The following is a 24,246-nucleotide window of genomic DNA, read 5'->3' as shown; positions in this document are numbered from 1 at the left end:
GTAGCCTAGTTCAATGGTTCTGTTATTTTGGGGTTTAGTTTATGAGTTAACATAGTTTTTTTTTTCACTTAACTACTGTATCAAGTCTTTAATATTAACGGGGAATAGCAGTCAATTAGAAACAGTATATGGTCGTTGTCGGGTGGAAACCTTGTATGTCCTAAACCGTTTGTTTTGTATTTATCATTTTTAAAATGATTTAAACTAGTGAAAACAGACGATCTACAAGCACACAACGCCTCGCAGATCAGCTGTTTTCACTACTTTTGTGCGGCGGCCTTGTGTGATGAAGCAGTGCTTTACTTTTTACGAAAAAAATGTACAAATTTGAAACGAGAAAAGAGGTTTCTGCCCGACAGTGACGATATGATTGTGTTGTGTTCAAGGACAGTCATGTTGATGTCATCAACATATCTAGATGACGCTGATGATGATGTTAATGGTCAATATCCACTGTCTGTGGTCAACAATCAATAATAGATCATTATGCAGTGTGCAGCGGACCCTGATGAAGGCCATACTAGGCAGAAACGCGTTGGTCGTTTTTTAATCTTCCTTGTCATGAATTAAAATAAACCAATTTCTACTTTGAACTGAACAGAGCTGCCTTGGATCTTTTCTAAGTTCCCCACCTCATCATTGCACTTTTTTTGATACCTTTATATAACAGAATGGAACTAGATCTGTTGTCCTAAGTACCCTCTTCAAAGAGCATCTGTTTACAGTTTACTATATTACTCACAGGCCCACGCAGCGCTTCTTCTTCTTTTATCTATTATGCAGTGTCTGTTGTCTAATATGAATATTCTGTGTAATCGTCCACTGGCTATACATCAGATACACTCACCAAGCAGAGACTGTTCATTATCTTTTGACATATTCTTCTGATATTAAATAATTCAGAAATATGACTTGTATGTTTTTTTGCTCTGTGTTCTAATGAAATTATAGATTTGAAAAGAAAACTGTACTGTAGAAAGAAATCATTTTTAAACCAAATAAAATGTCTACTGTAGCGCATAACAAATATCTGTTCCACATTTATGACATTATGCTGAATTATATTTGATGTGAGTTTAGCAGAGGAGTGTGGATTAAATATTATACAATTTGTATCAAATGAACAGCAGGGGAGCATTTACATTGATATCAATGGATCCAGCAAGTACAAAAATGTAATCCTTGAATTAACAGTTTAAACTGGCTGCAGGACACAAGGGTCCATTTGGTTTCATTTTACACTCTTGAGAGTTAAAGGGATATTCCACTTTCAAAAAAACTTTTTGTCATTGTATGGTCTAATCAGGCTTGTATGAACACCCTGAACAGTTTTTAATTTTCTTCATTCAGTATTTAGATATTTGATGTAAATGTTATCTGGCCCTCCAGGCTCAGGGCCTCTCCCCACACTCATTGTAACTTCAAACTCCATTTTAACCATGATAGATTATTTAAAAACACCCATTATTTTTTTCTGGTGTCTCATACTACCCTCCTAATACGTGAGCAGGCCATGTTTTTTCCATAATGTTTTTCATGTATTTTTAATAATTCTTTGGTAAAATGGAAAAAAAATAATACAATAAAAATATATAAAAAATAAATGAAAAACGTTATGGAAAAAACACAGCCTGCTCACGTATTAGGAGGGTAGTATGAGTCACCAGAAAAAATAATGGGTGTTTTTAAATAATCTATCATGGTTAAAATGGAGTTTGAAGTTACAATGAGTGTGTTTATGTTATGGAAAATAAAAATAATTGATAACAAAAAAAACAATGAGTGTGTGTGGGGAGAGGCCCTGAGCCTGGAGGGCCAGATAACATTTACATCAAATATCTAAATACTGAATGAAGAAAATTTAAAACTGTTCAGGGTGTTCATCCAAGCCTGATTAGACCATACAATGACAAAAAGTTTTTTGAAAGTGGAATATCCCTTTAAGATTTACAAGACATCTACACAATCAGAGAATGTAGATTGTTATTTTGATTAACCTTTTGCCTGTCATCTCTCCTTTGGCACCACATCAATACAGCATGGAATTGTGGACAAAATCTTATCCAGCGATAACAAAATATTTATATATTTAATATATATATGTTTACGTTTTGGGTCTGAGAGGCTAAATCTAAAAAATGCCCAGGCAATAAATAATGGACCTCGACAGGAAAAGGGTTGAAAACCACTGAATTAAAGTGTTAGCTTTGTATGCATCATATTCAAATGATTTCATATTAACTGTCATGTACAGTGTGACAGTTGTACAGGACATTTGGACGGACATATATCGTGTGTATATATTATATATAGCCTATATTGTGTCACAAATGTTTTTTAAAAGTTGCATGCTTTGATTTAGTCTCACACTGAGCACATTCATCCTCTTGAGGATGATTGCATATGAATAGGATTCATCATTTCTTAGTTGTGAAAATGATCGTATCTGATGAATGTGACGCACGCACGCACACACGCACGCACGCATGCACGCACGCACGCACGCACGCACGCACACACACACACACACCCTGTGTGTACAGATGGGAGGGGGTTCCCTCCATGCGGCTCAACAATCTGTTCAGGACAGAGAGAGTGGAGATGGATGAATGATCTCCACAGAGCACTGCCAAACCTCACCAGCAGGGGGAGCACAAACCAGGCGAGTTGACCATGTTTCACGTTCAAGCTACCATGTCAAATCAAGAGTTACATTAATGAAACCTAATGGACCTGGTTACATCCGTACTCTCTCAAGAGATGGATACATTAAGACAAGGATTAACCACTGGAACCCCAGCATCCTTATTCTGGAGCTCAATAGTCGCAGGTCGGTTAAGAAGTACAGAGCCAACTCAGGTCCATGTTGACTGAGTCTAAAGCAGTGGTTCTAAAAGTGGGGTCCGGGGACCCCCAGGGGTCCTTGAGTGGTTTCAGGAGGTCCACATGCTAAATGACTGGCAACTCTGAGGGTATACAAGCTTGCATACAGCTTTTATATCTGCTATTCTTCAATAGCTAAAGTATAAAACAATTCCAGGTCTTAATGGGTTAAGTGCGTAAGACAAGGGTTTTACTATGTATAGATGGACACACTCAAAAGTAGTGTCATGAACACATAGCCAGACAATATCACTGCGTGTGCGTGGCAACATTCTTTTGCAATTGCAGATTCGTCTGCAGATTCGTCTGGCTATGCGAGGCCAGTCATGAACTGCATAGATGGTAAATCTAAACACAATCTCCAACACACACACACACACACACACACACACACACACACACACGTTCAGCCATTACACCATGGCGTAAATCTAACTCATTGTCACATTCAAGGGCTTCACATAACACTGAATAATCAGTTCTGTAGTGGGAAGCTGCTCTCGCATCCTCACACTCAGAAAAGCTCTTTTTCTCTCCTTTCTCTTTCACATGTTAATTCATCACAATTTCTCCCTCACACGTGGATATATGCAAACGTACGTGTGGACTGGCACACGCGCGCACGCACGCACGCACGCACGCACGCACGCACGCACGCACGCACGCACGCACGCACGCGCGCACACACACACACACACACACACGCACACACACACACACACACACACACACACACACACACACACACACACACACACAATCCCTCTCTTGCACACACCCATACAAGCACCCACCTTTTCTCTCTCTCTCTCTCTCTCTCTCTCTCTCTCTCCCTCTCACACACACACATACAAACACACACACACACACACACACACACACACACACACACACACACACACACACACACACACACACACACACACACACACACACACACACACACACACACACTCACACACACGCATTCACTCTCTCTCTCTCGCTCTCGCAGTCTCGCTCTCTTACACACACACACTTTCTCGCCCTCTCAGACGCTTATACACACACCTCTCCCCAAGCCAGGACGCGTCCCGCTTACCGTGAAGGTGGGGATGGCGGTGACCAGCGAGTAGATGAGCGTGGGGGGGATCTTGCCCGCCTCCTCGGGGCCCGGGTAGGGCTTGGAGAAGGTCTTGTCGTAGCAGAAGAAGCCCTGGACGTGCACGGGGAACGTGTCCGTGTACTCAAAGTAGTAGGCCAGCAGCACCGTCCCCGCCATGATCACCAGCTGGAAGTAGAACATGATCCCCCCAAAACGTTACACACCAGGCTGACCACACCAGAGGAGGAGGAGGAGAAGAGGAGGAGAGGAGGAGAGGGGAAGAGATGGGATGAGATGGGATGGGATGGGATGAGAGGGAATTCAGGACAAAGTTCCCTTCATCAGCGGTGAATGGTATAGGAGAGGGGGTGGGGGGTTGCGAGGGGTAGAGAGAGACAGAGAGTCAGAGAGAGAGGGAGATGAGTGGAGCCAGCAAGGGAAAGATAGGAACTCCTATAGGAGGGCGAGAGAGAGGGGGGGTCTACTCTAGGCGTACAGATTCCAATATTAAACGGAGGTGAGCCTGTGGGTTGGCGTGCAGAGAGAGAGAGAGAGACGGACAGACGGACGAGTGGAGCGAGCAAGCGAAAGAAAGGAACTCCCTGAGGATGCATGCAGGCTTTCCGTGCACCGGGGGATGAAAGCGGGAATGAAAGATGGAAAGAAAGAGAGAGAGAGAGAGAGAGAGAGAGAGAGTTCCACCACAGCCTGGATAGAAACAAAGAATGACAGACAGTGAAACACGGAGCTTGAGAGAGACTGAGAGAGTGTGTGTGTGAGTAAGAGAGAGAGAGAGAGAGAGGGGGAGAGAGAGAGAAGTGGGGACTGACTATGCTCCTGGCACTCATGGCACTCACCTAATAGAGAGTGAGTGTGTGTAAGTATGAGTGTGGCATATGCCCGATAGTCGTGCGCTGGTGTAGCGCACCCAAAATAGCTGATCTACAAGCTCACAGCACGAGCCTGTTTGCTATGTTTGGTGAGCAACACCTGCGCGCAACTAAATATAACTCGGGCCATATGCACAGGAGTGTGAACAGCATCATTAGCATCTTCTCTCTCTGTGTGTGTGTGTGTGTGTGTGTGTGTGTGTGTGTGTGTGTGTGTGTGTGTGTGTGTGTGTGTGTGTGTGGGTGTGTGTGTGTGTGTGTGTGTGTGTGTGTGCACGCGCTACATGCTATTATCACCTTGACAAGACAGGAATTAGAGAGAGAAGGTACCATGAGATGATACCCAAATTATCCAACATGTATATGTCTTGTAATGATGTGTTGTGAGAAACAAGAATAATCCTGTTCATGACACTAGCCTGCCATTACAGTTTCTATTTACAAATGTGGATTATATTAGGGTAGGGGCGTTGTTTGTACATTAGGAGCCTTTGACAACACAAACACTGCACCATATTGACGCTCTGTGTGCGTCCTTGTTTATCAGGGAGGGGAAGGGTTACTAAAACTGACACACACAAACACGAACACACAAACACACGCATGCACGCACCCACGGGCACACACACACACACACTCACCCACACACACATTCATTCCGAGTCAATGAGCGACAATATGACATACAATGTCTGACTGGTCTTCCGAATTCTGAAAGTAAAGGCTAGGAAAACAGATATTAACATTCTGCCTTTGTGGCGTGATGATGTTGTGCTGAAATAAATGGAGTAGTAATAACAGAGTAGCTTAGAAAGGAGGTATTAGGTATGTTTTGATTTAGTATTTCACATATATGTCTTCTTTCCACATACAGATACGAGTAAGGGCCAAATTAGAATGCTGCTGTTATTGCTTCTTACACCAGCACTGGGGAAACAGTGAAACTAGCGAAATATACTTTTTATTCGTTTTTCACGAAATTGTCAATAATATATGGTCTTAGTTTTAGTCGACAAAATCAATACTGACTGCCCTATAGCACTGTAACCTGCTATACATACAGATTGTATTTACTGTACATGTAGCTATAGGAGCATGTTGAAATGCAAGCAATTATAATCACCTTACATGCGTTGTCAGATTTATGGTTTGTTTCCCAGGACTATATGGATGCAACACCAATTGTTCAAGTTGTCATGTGGTCATAACTCAGCCGCAATCACAGTCGCTTTCACAGAAATGCTTTAAGATCTGTCTTTGTTAAAATGAGCATAGGCCTATAATTAATTTAAAAAAGAAAAAAAAGTTCTGGTACAGTGAAAATTATTCAATAGATCTTTTGATTGTGTTAATATCGTTACCTTATCCGTCTCCTCTCTACTTCCTCACATGCCGCATTGTGATGTTTTTCGCAAGACTGTAGATATCTTACTATATAGATATTTTTACTATTTTTGTCTGTAATGACAGGCCCCCAAAATAGGGACACCAGGTTGAACGTGGTAAATAATTCATATAGCACAATGTATTGTGCAGCTCCATTGTTTTATTTATTTGTATCTACAAAAACTATAGTCCTTCAATGGAGCTGGACTGAACAGCAGGGAAATGATTGAAACAAGACTGAACAGAACCATAAATGAATTTTATTGAATTATTAAGCAGGCTGAGGGGTTTTGCGTGTTTATAAAGTCATGTATTTTTAAACCCCTGTCTGCAAACCACTGAGAGGAAACGAGGAATTATTCGTTTCTAAATAGAACTTAATTTAATTAAAAGGAATCAATGGGAAAAATGTAACGGAACTGAATTGGATTAAATTATTCAATATGTTATGAGCAGGATATTTGCCTGTTGGCTGACATGTTTCAGCCTCTAGAAACCCTGTTAATACACACATGCACGCAAACGCACACGCACGCACGCACGCACGCACGCACACACGCACGCACGCACGCATGCATGCACACACACATGCACACACACACACACAAACACACACACCCTTGCGAGGACATCAACATTTAAGGACAGTGATATTCATATTGCAATATTTGTTCCATTTTTGCAGGCCTTGATGGCGTCGAAATGGCAGATTTTACACTTGGTTGCATGCTGAAAATAGCCAATCTGCAAACGACGCGGTGTGAGCTTGTAGATCTGCTATTTTCCAAAGATTATTATACATTTGAAATGGGACATTCTGAACCTGTAAGACTCCCTAATCGGGAGATAAGCGACCGTCATAACGTTGTTTGCAAAAAGCAACCTCATGGTGGCGCTAGAAGAGGGGCATGTGAGAAATCAGGGGCGGAGGTTGTGGTTTGCCAGCCAAGGAGTGTGTTGAAATGGGACATTCTGAATAATTCTACTTTTGGTACTTTAAGTACATTTTGATACCAATACTTTTGTACTTTTACTCAAGCAGCTACATTTTGAATACCCAAGTTTTACTTGTAACAGAGTATCTCTACCTTGCGGTATTGATAATGTTCCTAATGGTAAGCCTAACTCTAAACATAATGTTTTACCATGGATTGTCCATTTCTGTTGTGAGGACCAAGAAAATTGTTCACAATGTCTACGGTATTTCTCAAATTCTACTATAATATACGTAGGGATATTTGGCCCCTTCAAGTGATTGATTTGATTGATTCAATACCTTACAGTTAACAGTTTGCAAAAAAAAAGAAAGAAAAAGAAAAGACACAGTAGTACACAGTTTCATACAAAAGGATGTAAAAGTGTAAACCCAGGAAACCTCGATGGCTTGTTTCAATTCATGGGTTTCATTTGTAGTCCTACACCCAGTGTTGGGAAAGTTCACTTTCAAAACGAACTAGTTCAAGTTCAAGTTCAGAACTTCTAAAATGAACTAGTTCATTTCAAGTTCATAATTCTATATTTTGAACTAAAGTTCATGGTTCCCCAAAATGAACTAACTTAGTTCTTTTTCGTTCTTTTTTTAACCATAATTATTTTTATACTTTTGGCTATTCAAAAATAATATATATATATATATATATATATATGTTTAGACGTTGCTGCATGCTATTATTTGTCAAAATTATTGACACAGCCCATATAGAACCACACACAGCAATAATTTCATCCAACTTAACTCTATCAACGCTTTGAACGTTCCCGTTCGCCCCATTTTTCCCGGCGGAGCGATGCCAATTGTACGTTCTTTGGCTCGTTCTTTTGTACCTTGGTTTGATGTCTGTAAACTGATGAGGGGTCGCGCGGGTGTGTACCGTTGAAACAGCTCCCGTAAAAGTACTCTCAAAAACCCACTGGACGTTAGCATCAATGGAGTAACAAAACACTTCCATGTGATTTCCTCTGGATCTATTGCTCTGTAGCGACTGAGGCTGCCTTGACGAACGGGAGCCTACTGAGACCATTTTCACATTAACTTGCATGAGGCTGCCCTCTACTGCTGGTAGAGCCACGGTACACCTCTTTAAGGAGAAAATTAAAAAATAATAATGAAAAAAAAAAAAATACATCTTTGTCTATAACATCGCAAAGGTAAGGTGCTTTTGCTGGCACAAAACCCAATAATAAATAACAACAATATTTATGTGCCCACTGCCCAGTGCCCAGTCTTCCAGCACCCTTATTGTGAAGGGCTGAAGGCAGACGTTTCTAAACCTCGCGCACAGCATGTTTCCGCGTTGGTTAAAATAGCTGATCTACAAGCTCACGTTGTCTCGTGGATGCGACGCGTTGTGAGCTTGCAGATCAGCTATTTTCGCCGTACAACACACATACGACAAAGTATAGTCAGGCTTGCGAGACATAACGAGGACGAGGAGGAGATTCACAGTGCAGCTGCAGAGTGCAGACAGCACCGCATATCAACGTTCACAAGGAGCTGCGTGCACAGTGCGTGCTATTGGAGCATGTAAATGAAAAGAGAGACGAGAGGACAGACGACCGCGGAGGCGCGGACCGCCGCATGAACGGCCGACGAACGCCGTTCACCGGCGTCAGAATGACCGCGTTCGACAATATCGTTCATCAAGCGAAAACAATTACGTTCAGTTCACGTTCGCCCAAAATATGAACGTGTTCATGAACGATCGTTCTTTGAACGCGTTCGCGTACAACACTGGCTACACCAACCATGTTGAGGACCACCTAAGATTGGCGTATAACATTAGTTCTATGCCAGTCAGATTTGGCAAATTGAAACACCTGTATTGGTCCTCAACATGGCGTGTAGGACGTACTACAAATGAAATCCATGATTTGGGGTCCTGTGTATTCAATTCATCTAGTACACGCACACAGGCACGCACACGGTTATTTATTTTTAAGTATTAGGATGTGTTTTTTGTTTCTTAGTTTTTATTCTGTGTAGAAGCAGCATGTCTGTGCGCTCCCCTCAGGGGAGACATGTCGTACTGTGTGCACTCTGTTGTCATGGTGAACGCTCAATTTCAAAAATCATTCTGTGTATTTTTAGAGCAGATCTTTTACTACATTACAATTATTTGAAAACCTTAGTTACCAGTTACTTTGTAGATTTTGATTATTATTACAAACCATACATTAAACAAGCTTAGTTCAGCTCTATCTCCCTATTTCAGACATTTGAAAATAGCCGATCTACAAGCACACAATGTGTTGCGTTGCTATGCCCTAATAAGGAACTACACTTTTTTTGTGAAGAGATCCAGTAGGCTGCGCTCGGATGTTGCGCTCTGAAAATAGCTACAAGCTTGAGCTTGTAGATTGGCTATTTTCAGCATGCAACCAAGTGTAAAATCAGGCATTACGTTGCCATCAAGGCCCACCAAAATACATTTTAGTAGACAAAATCAATGTAGATTTATTCTACTAAAATCATATGATATTTAGTTGATTAAATCGACTAAAACAAACACATTTCAGAAGCGTGACTACATTTTTTTTATTCAAATGACTAAAACGAAATCCAACTTTGCTGTCAAAATCAACTGCCCACAGCCTATGGTATGTTTGTTTTGATGGATGCTAGTTGTACTATGTCTGAACATATGTAATATACTGTGTGTGTGTGTGTGTGTGTGTGTGTGTGTGTGTGTGTGTGTGTGTGTGTGTGTGTGTGTGTGTGTGTGTGTGTGTGTGTGTGTGTGTGTGTGTGTGCGTGCGTGCGTGCGTGTGTGTGGCCTTTACTTGTGCGCTTTGTATGTCTTCCTACAGGTGTGAAACCACACGTGTATACATACAGTACATCATTATATGTCTGATACACACACGCACACACACACACACACACGCACGCACACACACGCACACACACACACACACACACACACACACACACACACACACACACACACACACACACACACACACACACGCACGCACGCACGCACGCACGCACACACACACACACACACACACACACACACACACACACAAAGAAAGGACTATTTCCAGCAGCAGAGGAGTCAGTCGGAGACGTGACGAGAGTGTTCCTCTCTCATCTCTGTATCTCTGACAAGTGTTAATGAGGCACATGAGACTACGTGCGCACGTGTGTGCATGTGCGTGTGTGCGTGCGTGTGTGCGTGCGTGCGTGCGTGCGTGCGTGCGTGCGTGCGTGCATGCGTGCGTGCGTGCGTGTGTGTGTGTGTGTGTGTGTGTGCGTGCGTGCGTGCGTGCGTGCGTGCGTGTGTGTGAAAAGGAGGGGAGGGACACACACTTTAAAGTGAGTTGAGGGAGAACAGCATAATAGGATTCAGAGTGTGTGCCGTCGGTGCCAACAGTGTACGCCTGCTGAGGTTCTACTGTTCAACACAGTGTCCATCAAACACTCTCACACGCACTCAACTCAATGCTCAGAAGACACTAACTAGTTGGAGTACGGCAGCGGTGGAAACTGAAAGTAGCTAAAGTACCATGTACTCAAGTACTGTGCTCAAGTGCAAATGCAACACACGACAACATAAGAGGCATATACAGTACAACAGGGGAAATAAATTAAAAGAGAAAGTACATATAGTGCAATAAAAGTACTATAGTGCAATCCTACCTAATCAGCAGAAGGCTGCTGAGCCAGTGCTTGCGCAGCCTGGACGTGACCCGGTAACAGATCGCTGTTGTTGTCGGGCAGAAACCTTGTACAAAGTATCTCCAAATTTTTTTTTTAATTAATGCTACATACTTCATCACATGAGTGTTGCATAATTATGGTGAAATTAGCCGACCTACAAGCACACAACGCCTCACAGCTATTTTCACTATACTTTAACCCATTTGTAGCCGATCCCGAGAATACTCGTGAAAAATAGTCGAGTACTCGGAGTGCCGATCCCGAGTATACTCGCGCCATATACTGTATATACAGTAAAGCTGGCAATCTTACCCTACGGTCCGTTGGAAAGTGCCGGCACGATTGGACTCGCCGATTCATCATCATCGCGGATCCACGTGCACAAAATAGTAATCCCTTAACATGGTAGCCGACGGTCTATCTCATCTTTAATGTCCATTTTCTCCAAAAAACACTTTTGAAGCCAAGGATGGCATTAGATTCTCGCTATTATAACACAAGCTGAAAGGCAACAATCGGCCATTACTGCAACCGCATGGGATGATGACCACTTCCGGTGAATGACGTCATGACGTCAAACAGGAAATGTTTGCGCAATCGACTTCTGGCCTTCAAAATGAGAGACTGGCCTTGGGCGGAGCCGGCGAAAGGCGCGCTGGACATTTAACCCGTTCATGTCTGGAGCACTAAATGGGTTAAAATGTTTTAAAGATAATAATAAAAAATCAAACCTCGGTTCGAAGTGGAGCGGCGAATCTGAGCAGCTATACCCTGTGTGTGTGTGTGTGTGTGTGTGTGTGTGTGTGTGTGTGTGTGTGTGTGTGTGTGTGTGTGTGTGTGTGTGTGTGTGTGTGTGTGTGTGTGTTTGTGCCTGCACAACAGCGCCCCTCCTTTAACTTATGTGGCCACTCAAGGTATTGCCAGGCTACGGACATAGCCAGCCACATAGCCACATAGCCAGCCACAGACATACCTGTCTATTGGGAGCGCTTTCACCGCTCCAAAAAAGGAACAGTATTGGACATACAAGGTTTTCACCCGACAGTGATGAGCTCTTTATTGGGTTTGTTAGCGCCACTATGATGCTGTTGTTGTTAGACACTTCCAGTTGCCTTAACAGTGCCTCACACTCACAGGTGGGCACACCAACGGAAGAACACAACTGACTGGCACCATGCCACCTAGGAACAAGAGGAAGTAACCTCATGGCCTCGTTGTATGCCACTCTAAGCCTTTGCATGCTTTTCACTTTGTAAGAGGACCATAAGATCGGTGGTTCTCAACCTGTGGGTCGGGATCCCTAGGGGGGTCCCCAAATTATTTTGTGGGGTCCCCAGATAATGTGCAACATTGTTTTCTCACTCAACAGTAAACAAACCAACATTAAGTGTATGTGTATAGAGGGTATCTGCACATTTCTAAAGTGACAATTTCAGGTCTTTTTAATACCTCTAAAATGACAAATTAAACATTGGCCAAATTGTCAAATATTAGAGGCAGAAATTGTGAAAATAGCCAATCTAGAACTGTGTTATACAAAATGTAATGCCTCAACTCTTAGCGCTCGTCAGGGTGGGCGGGTCCCCCGTTAAAATATGATTATTTTGGGGGTCGCGGCCTGAAAAGGTTGAGAACCACTGCATTAGATGAGCTGTATACAGGGCTCATCTACTACTATGTTCTTTTACTCCAGTACAATTTTGAATACATACTTTTTTTTTTAAACTCATAACGGAATTGCTACTTTTACCTGAGTAACTATTTACTTCTGTCAACACTAGACGGCAGGGGGGTTAATTAAGAGTGAACTTCAGCTGTGTTGCATCAGTGCCCTCTGGTGGCCATGTTGCAGAATGAGAATCCCCAGCTGCTGAACTGAGCTCTTTCATCTTCCCCCGTAGATAATCATTGCCCCTCTAATCCACTTCTGTAGCAAAACGGCCTTGGACACACGTGTGGGCGCTGAATGGAACATGCAGGCTAAACCCAGAGCATTTTGCTTTCATTTATTTATTTATTTACTTATGTAAGTAAAGCGTGTTTTGTTTGGGGTTTTTGTATCTAGTTAGCACAGAGGCGGCTCAACATGCTGCAGACACCCACAAATAGACATACATTAGTGTGAGGCGCATCTACAGATTAGTTACCTTGATTTGTCAAGGTTAGCGTGAATCCACCAATGTAAGAAATGCGTGTAGATTCACTCGAAATGTTTTACACGTCATTTGAAATGACGTGTATAACATTTCCCTCATTTCCCTCTATCAGGAACGTGCAGAGAATGTTAGAGAGGCATGGGATGACATTTCTGAAAAGGCCTTTTGGTGGAAATACCGAAAATAGCAGACCTTCTAGCTCACAACGTGTCGCGCTGCTATTTTCGGTAATTGATAACACACTGAACTAAGCATAATCAAGTGAATACTGTGATTTCTACCCAGAGAGGGCAATTCTTTCAACATAGGATGCTGCATTCAAGTTCAGGAGAGTTTGGTCAAGGCAATTAATTCTCTTGAATGCTGCCTTCAGGTATGGCATGGGAAGGGGGCATTTACGTTTCTTTCACCATAGTAAAAACTGCATTCATGGTTCTGGAGAGGGCACCTTTTACTGATAGATAAAAAAGCAGGGGCTCAAGCACCCTTTGATGTCTATGTGTGCAAGTGCCTGCCCTCTATAAAAGCAGCTATCAGGCCCTAGTAGTGTGGTGGTGTTTACGCGTATATAATATACATTCTGCATCTGGGTTACGAAAAGACCCGCTCCTACCTGCTTCTGATTAGCCTACCACACGTTTTGTTTGCAAAAAGCCTAAACGCCAAACAGAAATGTAGTTGTTATTAATATGTTCCAATAGGCCTATTCAGTGCCCAAAATACAAATCGTTAAAATAGCAATGATTTGTAAAAGATGTTATGTAATTCAATTCAATTAATATGTGTGACTATCTCTTCTGATTCCAATCAGATCCGAATGACTCAAAAGGAAACGTTTTCTTTTATTATTGATTATTATTTGAACTCTAGTTATAATTTTAACTAACTTCACACACAGATTTGTGAAATAAATCAGATTTAACTGCAGTCTAAACAGGGCAGACAGGGCATTTTAATTAATTTATATACTTTATTTTTTACAAATCAAAGTTTAGTAAAAACGCTCGAAATCGCTGGCAAGGGGAGACTAGATGATGTTTAAACTCTGGCAAAAGAAAAAAGACCATTACTGTAACAAAGGTAATCAACAAACTATACTAGTAAGACACCTCAGGGCCTTAAAGGGCGAGGTCGCGCCATGTCTTGGCCATCTGGCCAGTCATGTATATTGGACCAGTTACCCATATATGGAGATCCATGTACTGTATTTGGAGATATGCTGTGAGACCCTAAACATGCTTACTCAGTTATTCGTTATGTGAAAATCCTATGACGTCTATCACATCTGACATCATAGTACATACAATCCCTTTTATGCCCATACATGGAGATCCCTGTCTGAACCAGCCACACAGATATGGGCTGTCTTCCTCCATATATGGGCATTCCCATATGAAGTCCTGTTAGTTATGGGCTTAATATTGATGACATCAGGGATCTCCATATATGGGCATAAAAGGGATTTTGTTACAGAACGGAGATACAAGGTCAACGATGTGCAAGACAACACACTGTCTGGTCAGAGAGAGAGAGAGAGAGAACGAGACAGGCTTATTGGTTGCCATGGTAACAGCTGATGAGGTGGGAGGCTAAATAAAAGATCAGGTCCTTCTGGCTTGGTATACATCACTGTCTGTCGCTCACACACACACACACACACACACACACACACACACACACACACACACACACACACACACACACACACACACACACACACACACACACACACACACACACACACACACACACACACACACACACAGCGGATGTGAGTGATAATGAGTGTTGAAGGTGTGATGTTCAGACAGCGTCTCACCTTTCCTATGCACAGACCACTCATTTATCATATCTGCTTGTTCCTGTCTGTGGGTAATGATACAAACACCAGACAGACAGCAGCAGGGGAGCTGAGAGGGAGACTGTGACAAACAGTAGGAAAGCTATAGGAGGGCGGCAGTGTAAAATGTATTTACCGGGTAAGGTATAAACAAGGATTTATTGTGCTGACATTTCAAATGTATTATGTTGAATTAATTAATTACTGGCCAATTTAAAATTAATTAATATACTGTAGCCGATATAGCCTACTACAAGCTCGCTTTGAACATTGAAGATGAAGATTTCTGAAACTTCCTGAAAATGTATAAATTGCAGGCCTACTTTTGAATACTTGAGTATTTATGTATTGAACTATTCCACAATCCGCCTCCTGGTGGCACTATAATAGGACAATTTTAAAAGGGTGGCATTTGTTCCTCTATGTTCAAATGAAACAAAGGAAAGTACTGAAAATACACTCAAACTGATCCATCAACTTCCTTGCACTGCCAAATAATGCAAAGTAACCCAGGATAAGTGCACGAATCCTCTGCCTCAAACTAACTGTGCTATCGGCTACTAAAAAGACATGTTATGTATACACACTACATTGACAACAATGACGACAATGGACGCAAAACAATTGATATGTTCACACTTCACAGAGAGCAGATAAGCTGCGGACTTGTGTGGTAAGTAACTATCGTCTCGTTTGGCACAGCGAGTAGAACTGACTGTAGCTCATACTTTTCCTCACCTCTGGGACCTTCATTGCCTCATCTACACAGTCAAATAATCCTCAGTGTTAAATAACTCTGAGAGAGTACAACATGTAACCAAAATGGACCACGTGTCCATTTTGGTTACATTTGTACTCTCTCAGAGTTAAAAAAAAAGTGATTGCTCTCACAAGCAACGTAGCACTGTCCATATGCGGCGCATATGGACCGCATATGGACCGCATATGGACAAGTATAGTATATAGTATCTCGCATATGGTAAGTATGCGAGAGAAAACGTTGTGTCCTGGCACAAAGTCAAACGCCATTATAGGAAATGTACATGTCTCTGTATTATGACAACCATCGATTTGCAAACCACTCTTGTTACAGTAGCGGACAGATCTACGGCTTGCCAACAAACATATAGTCACTGTCGGGCAGAAACCTCGTATCTCCAAGTTTCATTTGTACGTTTATTGGTCAAGTCAAGCCCTGCTTCATCATACAAGACTGTCGCTTGTAAATCGGCTATTTTCACAAGTTTTAAAATGATAAACACAAAACAAACGGTTTTGGACATACAAGGTTTCCACCCAACAACGACGATATAGCCATAAACACAGCCTCACTGACTGGGCTCTGAATGGAAGCCATGCAGGGAGAGGTACAGTAGCAACAGCGACAGAGAGATTGATTGATTGAAGACTTTATTAGAAGTTTGCATAGGAAAAGGTACAGTTTCATGACGGTACAGTTCACTGGTACAAGGTCTACTAAAAGGAGATCCATGAAAAGACTAAGCTTATTTCCACTGGAAACCATTTAAGTATCTCATATAACATTGAATGACAGACAGATAGAACACAGTACTATGCAGTAGATATGTAAAGAAAAACAAAACAAAGACAGTAATTCTTAAACAAACAGTATATACAAAGAAGGGGCAGGGGAGGGTAGGGTTGGGGCTAGGTTCATTATTACCAGTTGCGAACGGCTGCTGCCTGTAAGTGGCTTTTCAGGGCAATTTTAAAGGATGCAAGTGATCCACACTCCTTTATGGCCTTCGGTAAGGCTTTCCACATTTTGGTGGTATAGCAGAAAAAAGAGTTTGACCCTTTGTTGGTTTTGACTCTGGGTTGAAAGTGATCTGTGGCGCTGCCTCTGGTGTTGTAATTATGGACATCCTTAATGTTTATAAAGTATTTTGACAGGTACTTGGGTATCATAGTGGTGTAGTGTATCTTGTACACCAGGCCCATTGCAAGCTGCTGTACTCTGTCATCTACTCTGAGCCACCCCACTCTTAATTGGTGAGTAGCGGTGAGGTGAGAGAGAGAGACAGAGAGACAGAGAGTATATGCTGATATTGTCACGATTCATACCATTCAACATGATTTACCTACTGAGGCCTGGATGGCAAAGACTAAAAACTATGGCTAGAAATGTCTGCCGGCTACCTTTTTTCACTGACAAAAAACGAAATAAAACAAAGCTATGATGACTAAAACTATGACTAGATATATAGAAAACTTCGTTAACAACTAAAAACTAGTCTAAAAAGTTAGGGAGGGACTAGTGGAGAAGAGATCCAGTAGAACTAAAAGACAAGTCATTTTATTTTTGTCTGCACTCACTTTGATGTTGCGCTCAGAAAATAGCCGATCTAACTCAAAATGTGTCGCGCTGTGACGTGTTGTGAGCTTGTAGATCAGCTATTTTCAGCATGCAACCAAGGGTAAAATAAGGCATGATTTTTCGACAAAATAAACTAGTTTTAGTCGACTAAAGTCTTATGATACGCTGCCACTCAAAAAGACTAAGGGCCAATCACAGTGTGTCTTTTCCGGGATCTTCAATTCAATTCAAAGGAGCTTTATTGGAATGAGGAGACAAACATTTACATTGCCAACGCAAGTGCCTTTGGGAAAGAGGGAGTCCCGCCTCTGATTGGACTACCGAACGTCCCCTTCTGTGATGCACGCGGAAGAGCCAGAGGGGGCGTCTACCTTTCTATGTGTCAGACCACTGGACACCCAGAGGGAGCGTTTGGTTTGACTCACCTCCACAAACAGGAAGCAGGGCACGATCGTGCTGCTGCTCTTCAGCCCGGGCTTCTCCTCCACCGCCATGCTTCTGTACCTCCTGCCCTCCGTGTCTCAGCTCTCACCGTCTCCTCCTCACGCCTGGGCAAACACAGGAGATAATATCCAGTTAGTATGTGAGGTTAAGTACGTTTACAGTGCAGGTTTAATTAAAGACTACAGTTAGTTTTCCAGTTGAGGGTAAAAACGACAGCCGATTAAAAAACATGTCAGGCTAGTAAGCAACACAGCTGCAGCTAATGGAATTAATAATATAGAAGACACCCTGAATCTACTCTACCGTTTGAATTAGATCAGCTGAAGCGGTGTTGCTTACATCTACAGTATGCAGCCTGCCATGTTTTTATACCCTTCTGTAGTTATTAAACTATTAACCGTGCTTACTTTCTTCCTTCACTTCCTTAAACCTGAACTGGAGCCCAAACTATAAAATGTACCTAGGATTTGTATGGTTAAGGTATAATCCCCCCATCAGAGATTCATTTTTGATTGTGTCTTTTGACGTCTTCTTTCCACCCTTTGATGCCTTTTCCCTTTGCTTGTTCGCTTCTCTCGTTTCTTCCTTGCCGTTGCTTCCTTTATTTAAATACATTTATTCAATACAATATAACTTTGACTTCTTTCTTCTATCAATGAATGTTTAATGCATGCACTGCATGTGAACTCAGTATAGCTCGGCGCTGTGTGCTCCTGCACGGTTCAGTGGAGCAAAGAGTTTCACTTTTAAATCACTATTTAATGTATCCTTTTGCTGTATTCTGCTGCACTGGGCCTTAAGGAATGTCTGCACAGAAATCTACAATCTAGCAAATCTGTGGCACAAGCTAGTGCGTACATTCTTGTGGTGATACGAAATAGAAAATGACAGTCAAAGAATTATTTCATTATTATTTCCAGGCTGCAAAACATATTATCACATCAATCTTTTGGACAATTGTGTCGGAAACCATACCTGCAAGATATATTTTGCCTTGAGGCCACAGACCACTTGACAGGGATATAGTTACAGTTTAATGATGCATAATCCAACTAATGTAAAACATCACAGTAAATCTAATTATGGTGAATATTTCATTAAGTTCAGTCATTTTAACTCATTGAATCACACGAACACTAACACACTCACACTACAGTATCTATCTTGTGGTAGTCGCTGATTTGTGTACTTGGTTCGCTCTGTGTGTGTGTGTGTGTGTGTGTGTGTGTGTGTGTGTGTGTGTGTGTGTGTGTGTGTGTGTGTGTGTGTGTGTGTGTGTGTGTGTGTGCGCTTGCGTGCGTGCGTGTTTGTGCTCTGTTGTGGGGGGGGGGGGGGGGGTCACTGGAGATGGGGGATAATAAGCAACATGACAGTCTGTGTGTTGTAAACAGAAGGCTACCGATAGTAACGTTTGGCATGAGCTCAGAGAACCAACACACATTCATGGCTGCTGAGCTGTGCTTGGCTTCGCTTCTCAAGTCTAATTATACATTACGAGCAAGGTCCTCAACAAACCTGTCCAATACTCAGACGTTTATGTATTAACACAGCACAGAACAAACGTCCACAAATATACAAAATGACAACATTAACAGTGCATTCGAGCATATAAGCCATGTGTGCCTTTCAAAGGCAGGACACATTCAAAATGTTATGTAGTCATGTGCATTGATTACAACATGTACATATTGTAGACTGCGGCAGATATATAATGCTTATTTTAACCCATTAACTCATTCTTAGCCAAATCGCCTTTCATCGCCATTTTGGGGACGCCAAACCGTGCCAGATCGCCAAACGTCGCCTTGGGGATCATTTTCTGATGATTTAGGTATTTTTTTGACATTTTTTGAGCTATAAATGACCATTCTAGCTTCATATAAGCTTCAGCAAGGATTCTGCGATGGAAGTGACGTCATCGCCGGAAACCGGAAATCGAGCGTGTCAATCATGTACCCGAGCATATATTTTACATTGGAAACCATTACAGCAACTCGGCTCTATCTCACGTTCTAAACGTCGGATCTTGATCCGGTTTGAAGGCTCTGTGCGTCAATTGGGCATCTAAGGCACATAGTCGATACTTTTTTTTTTTTTTTAAGAGCGCGGATGGCGTGCACGGGTCCCGGGCCGTTCCATGCTAACGCTAATGCTAAGTGAATGGACTGGTTGCTAATTTGAGGCCTTCTAGCAATCGCCAGAGACCTTAATCGCTGGCGACATCTAGTGTACACTATATAGACTACAGCCTACCAAAACATCATGCATATAAGGGAGATCTACTGTGACTCTGAAAAATTAATAATTTCCTGGCAGTATAGGCGCAAACGCATATTGTAAATGGCTGTGTATGTTAAGACATGAGGCCGATTCTACAAATGCCTTCTAAATCAGTAATTCTCACACTTTCCAAAAAAAAAGCTTTTACATCTGCTATTTTTTAATAGCAGATATGCAGACATCTAAAATGGCACAGAATACGTGCCCGGTTTTATTGTAATTTATGGATCCACTCTACAAATACTCCTGCTGTTCTCCTAAGTACTGTAAGTACAGTAAGTAGCTTTGCAGGAGTCTATCTCCTGTTTCTGTAGCGTGGGGCTGCTTGATGTCCAAGTACACCCCACTGCCATAACGCACAACTACACCCAGTCCAACCCTGGATGCTGAGTGCCAAGCAGGGAGGTATTTGGTCCCATTTTTTTCCCAAGCCTTTGGTTTGAGTGGGCCTGGGATTGAACCACCTGACCTCCCCAGTCTCAGGGTGGACACTCCGTGTATGTACATGAAAGAAACAAAGAATAAAAGGACGGACAAAAATTAAGCTTTTAATGTGAAAACAGAACGGATCAATTTCCGGGCACAGCTGCTAGCTTATTCGTTGTGATCTGACGCAGCCGAGAGAACAAAAGGCCTGGGGGATGAATAAGACATGAATTCAGGCTCTTAGCGGGCGCAACAGGAGGGCTACATGCCCACCACGACTGCTTTTAGAAAGCATCGCTGCACTCTGTGTGTGCGTGCGTATGTGTGTATGTGTGTGTGTGTGTGTGTGTGTGTGTGTGTGTGTGTGTGTGTGTGTGTGTGTGTGTGTGTGTGTGTGTGTGTGTGTGTGTGTGTGTGTGTGTGTATGTGTGTGTGTGTGTGTGTGTGTGTTTCAGAGAACACCATGTCACCATCAGGCTGCAAGAAGTGTGAGACGGGGCGGCACAGCACAGCACAGGGGCCGATCGTTTCTTGCGCTTCAGAGGTTGACGGTAATGCCTCATTCATACCCCGTCGTACGACGGTGTCCCGCTTCGGAAATAGCCGATCTAGAAGGCCACAATGCGGCGCTTTCGCACCGCGTTGTGGCCTTGTAGATCGTCTATATTTCCGACACTGTACAACGCCACACTTTTAAGTCTTAAGTGTTTTCTCGTGTAGCGTCTCCTGTGTGCGACGCAGCCAGGCGCCAGAGTGTCTTGTCGTCATGGTGTGTGAGCCGTGCCCGCTTCACACGTCCGGGGGCAAAACGCCGCTCCCAATGACAAACTTTGCCTTTCGCGTTCCTCATCTACAACTACTGAACAACCTCCAGCAGTCTGTACACGCTGCAGGGATAATGTACTGATGCAAAACACTCCAAACTGTGCAAATTATTTAAGTATGTAATCCATTATGGTTGTACTGTATGTACTGGGTGACACTATTCTGGGTCCACTTTCCCTCAATCATACACCGCCATGTGCAACCTCTTATAGGGCCATCATCACTATGCACTATCACTATATGCACTATCACTATGCACTATTGCTTTTTAAAAATAAAAAGCAACTAGTAAATAAAGCTGTCAACTTAATGTAGTAGATTAAAAATGTAGTGTAGTATACAGTCAGTAAGTGTACACAAGTACACAAAAGTACATTTTAAGTACAAGTATTGTACTTAAAATGTACTTTGTTACTTTCCACCATGCACTGCCTGCACATGCCAGATATCTCAACAACCTCTATACTATATGAATTCCAGCATTCTATTCAGTTCTCACACACAAACTATTAAGCAGGGAGGCTTAAGTGTTATTGTTTTATTCCATGTGTATGTACAGTATGAGTGTATTATTCAGTGGTGTTCATGTCCCTAAACTGTGAGTCCAGCCCAGTCCAGTCCAGTACAGTATGTCCATGCATTTTGTCAGCAGCACAACAAGCTGACACATTGGAACGCCGTTATTTGACAACAAGGCACTTTCCAATCCCATGCAGATCAGATTTTGAAGGCTTCACTCCAGCACGGTCGTGGACTACAGAACATGTTTGCCCGGACCGTTGGTAACGTTTTGGGGAAGAGGAGGCTGGGGATCCCAAGGGCTGCATGGGGGCAGGAATGATGAGTCGTGACTCGTGAGTCTAAAATTGGACAACCATTCCGGGGTGGGTTTAAACAGAGATAGAGTCATACCACAGGGAGGGAGGCAGGGAACTGAACAGGAAGAAGAAAGGGGGGGGAATGGAGCGACCACCCACATGTACCATGATGTTCACCCTCTCCCAGGGGTGAACATGGTCAGGGGTGTCGCACCAAATTCTGGGCCCCGGGTACAAGGATTCACTGTGGGGCCCCTGTGCTTTAACTATTGAAAAATAGCAGATATACAAGCTCACAGCGCGGCAGTGCCGGCAGAGCCCGAGTGCCGCACTGCGAGCTTGTAGATCTGCTATTTTTGAAAAATCATGAAAATCTTTGAATATTTCAAATCCTTCTAAGGTTTTTTGAAAAATCTATGTTTCAATGTCAGTGGAGCTCAAACCTTTTCATGTGAAGGACCCCCAAAATGATATGTATTTGGCCGCGGACCCCCATCTCAAAATATTTAGTTCCAGGGACCCCCCCCCCCCCCCCCCTCCCTACATTGCTACATTTAAAAATAAAAAATAACAAGTGTGAACCCATAGACATATTCAATCATAGCTGAAGTATTTGGTATTTGGATTTGGAGGTATTGAGGAATGACATTTTATCGCACAGGCCCAGAAAGTAAAGAAATAAGTGTTAAATTGAGTGGTAATTAAAATCGTACCTATCATTTTATAAAGGACAATTTACTTTTCGGGCAAGTGGGCATTACTAGGGATGTCCCGATACCACTTTTTTGCTGACCGAGTACAAGTACGAGTACTTCATTTTGAGTACTCGCCGATACAGAGTACCGATACGAATACAATTAATAATACAAAATGTCTCTAAATTACGTTTTTTTTTATCAGATGTTCCTCACTTTCTGGCTGTATATAACACATTAAATTGCATTGCTTTACCAGAACATGGCACAACTGCCACACATTTCACTTTTTTTCAGGTTTAGCCCATGGAAATTCCTGTACTGTGCATGATCTTCTAGATCTGCTATGCTCAAACATTTTGTATTTTTACTTTTGATACTTTAAGAGAGAGAGAGAAAAGCGAAGTGGCGGAACACACAGGGTACTCGGGCGCTTTTGCAAAATAGGCCGGTATCGGGGCGAGTACCGATACCACAAGTACCGATACCGCATCCCTAGGCATTACCTTCGGGCAAGTAGAACATGACCTGTACTTGCCCGATGGGCAAGTGCCTCTGAGACCTTAGTGTCAACCCCTGCTAAGTATAAAATAATTAAGGCCCCTCCACCACCTTGGGCCCTAGTAACTCAGTCCCACTTTCCTACCCCTTGTGACGCCCCTGAACATGGTACATGTGGGTGGACGCTCCCTCCATGTGGGGGTTGAAGGAAATCATGGCAGCATCACTGGTTTGGTTTTGGATGGTGCTTACCGTAGGTAATTAGTGGAACGTCGACTACCTTTGTTCACTGACGAAAACTAACTACATACTATGCTATGATGACTAAAATTAAGACTGAATATATTGTCAATTTCGTCTACAAGTAAAAACTAGACTAAAATGTTAGGAAGGGACTAGTGGAGAAGAAATGAAGAACTAAAAAAAAAGTAATTTTATGTTTGGTTGCACTCGGACGTTACGCTCTGAAAATAGCAGATCTACAAGCTCACAACGCGTCGGCGCACAACCAAGTGTAAAATCTGGCATTACGACACTATCAAGGCACCACCAAAGTACATTTTTGACGCCAAAATCAACTGTAGATTTGGTCGACATAGACTTTATGATATTTAGACTACAACTAGACTAAAACTTTTCAGATGACAAAATATGACTAAAACAAAATATTTTTTTTTTAAAATGACTAAAATCAAAATGTCCAGTTAAAATCAACACTGTTGCGTACACGCCGTTTACTAGAGAAAACAGCTAAATAAAATGTCAGTTATGCCACCTGACAACAACCTGACAACAACCAAACCATCTATACCTACATTTTAAAACTGCAGCCAGCGGTTTTTGTCAGTTTGTGTGTGACTCAGACACGACCAAATGCAGCACTCCAATTGGCTAGGAAGATCACGTGGCAAACGTGCCGACGTCCTCACGCACACGTCCTCACGTCACACCAGCGCCACACAAAAGTCAACACAGAGAGAGAGAGAGAGAGAGAGAGAGAGAGAGAGAGAGAGAGAG

At 42.5% G+C, this 24,246-nt stretch overlaps 1 protein-coding gene across 1 annotated transcript in view; it reads right to left on the bottom strand.

The window, feature by feature from the left end:
* The window catches only part of plppr2a (phospholipid phosphatase related 2a), a gene marked incomplete at both ends in the record, with an annotated part of 42,214 nt that extends 24,480 nt beyond the window's left edge, over positions 1–17,734 (bottom strand). Inside the window, 2 exons of the mRNA XM_080724855.1 lie at positions 3,965–4,153; positions 17,666–17,734. Of these exons, the coding sequence (XP_080580981.1) occupies positions 3,965–4,153; positions 17,666–17,734 (258 nt within the window). The remainder of the gene's footprint in view (positions 1–3,964; positions 4,154–17,665) is intronic.
* Between the last annotated feature and the right edge of the window lie 6,512 nt (positions 17,735–24,246).

Source organism: Nannobrachium achirus, assembly GCF_963921795.1.
Source record: "Nannobrachium achirus genome assembly, chromosome: 4".
Taxonomy (NCBI): Eukaryota; Metazoa; Chordata; class Actinopteri; order Myctophiformes; family Myctophidae; genus Nannobrachium; species Nannobrachium achirus.
Note: the sequence above shows the minus strand (reverse complement) of the source record. Positions and strands in the feature narration are given on the sequence as shown.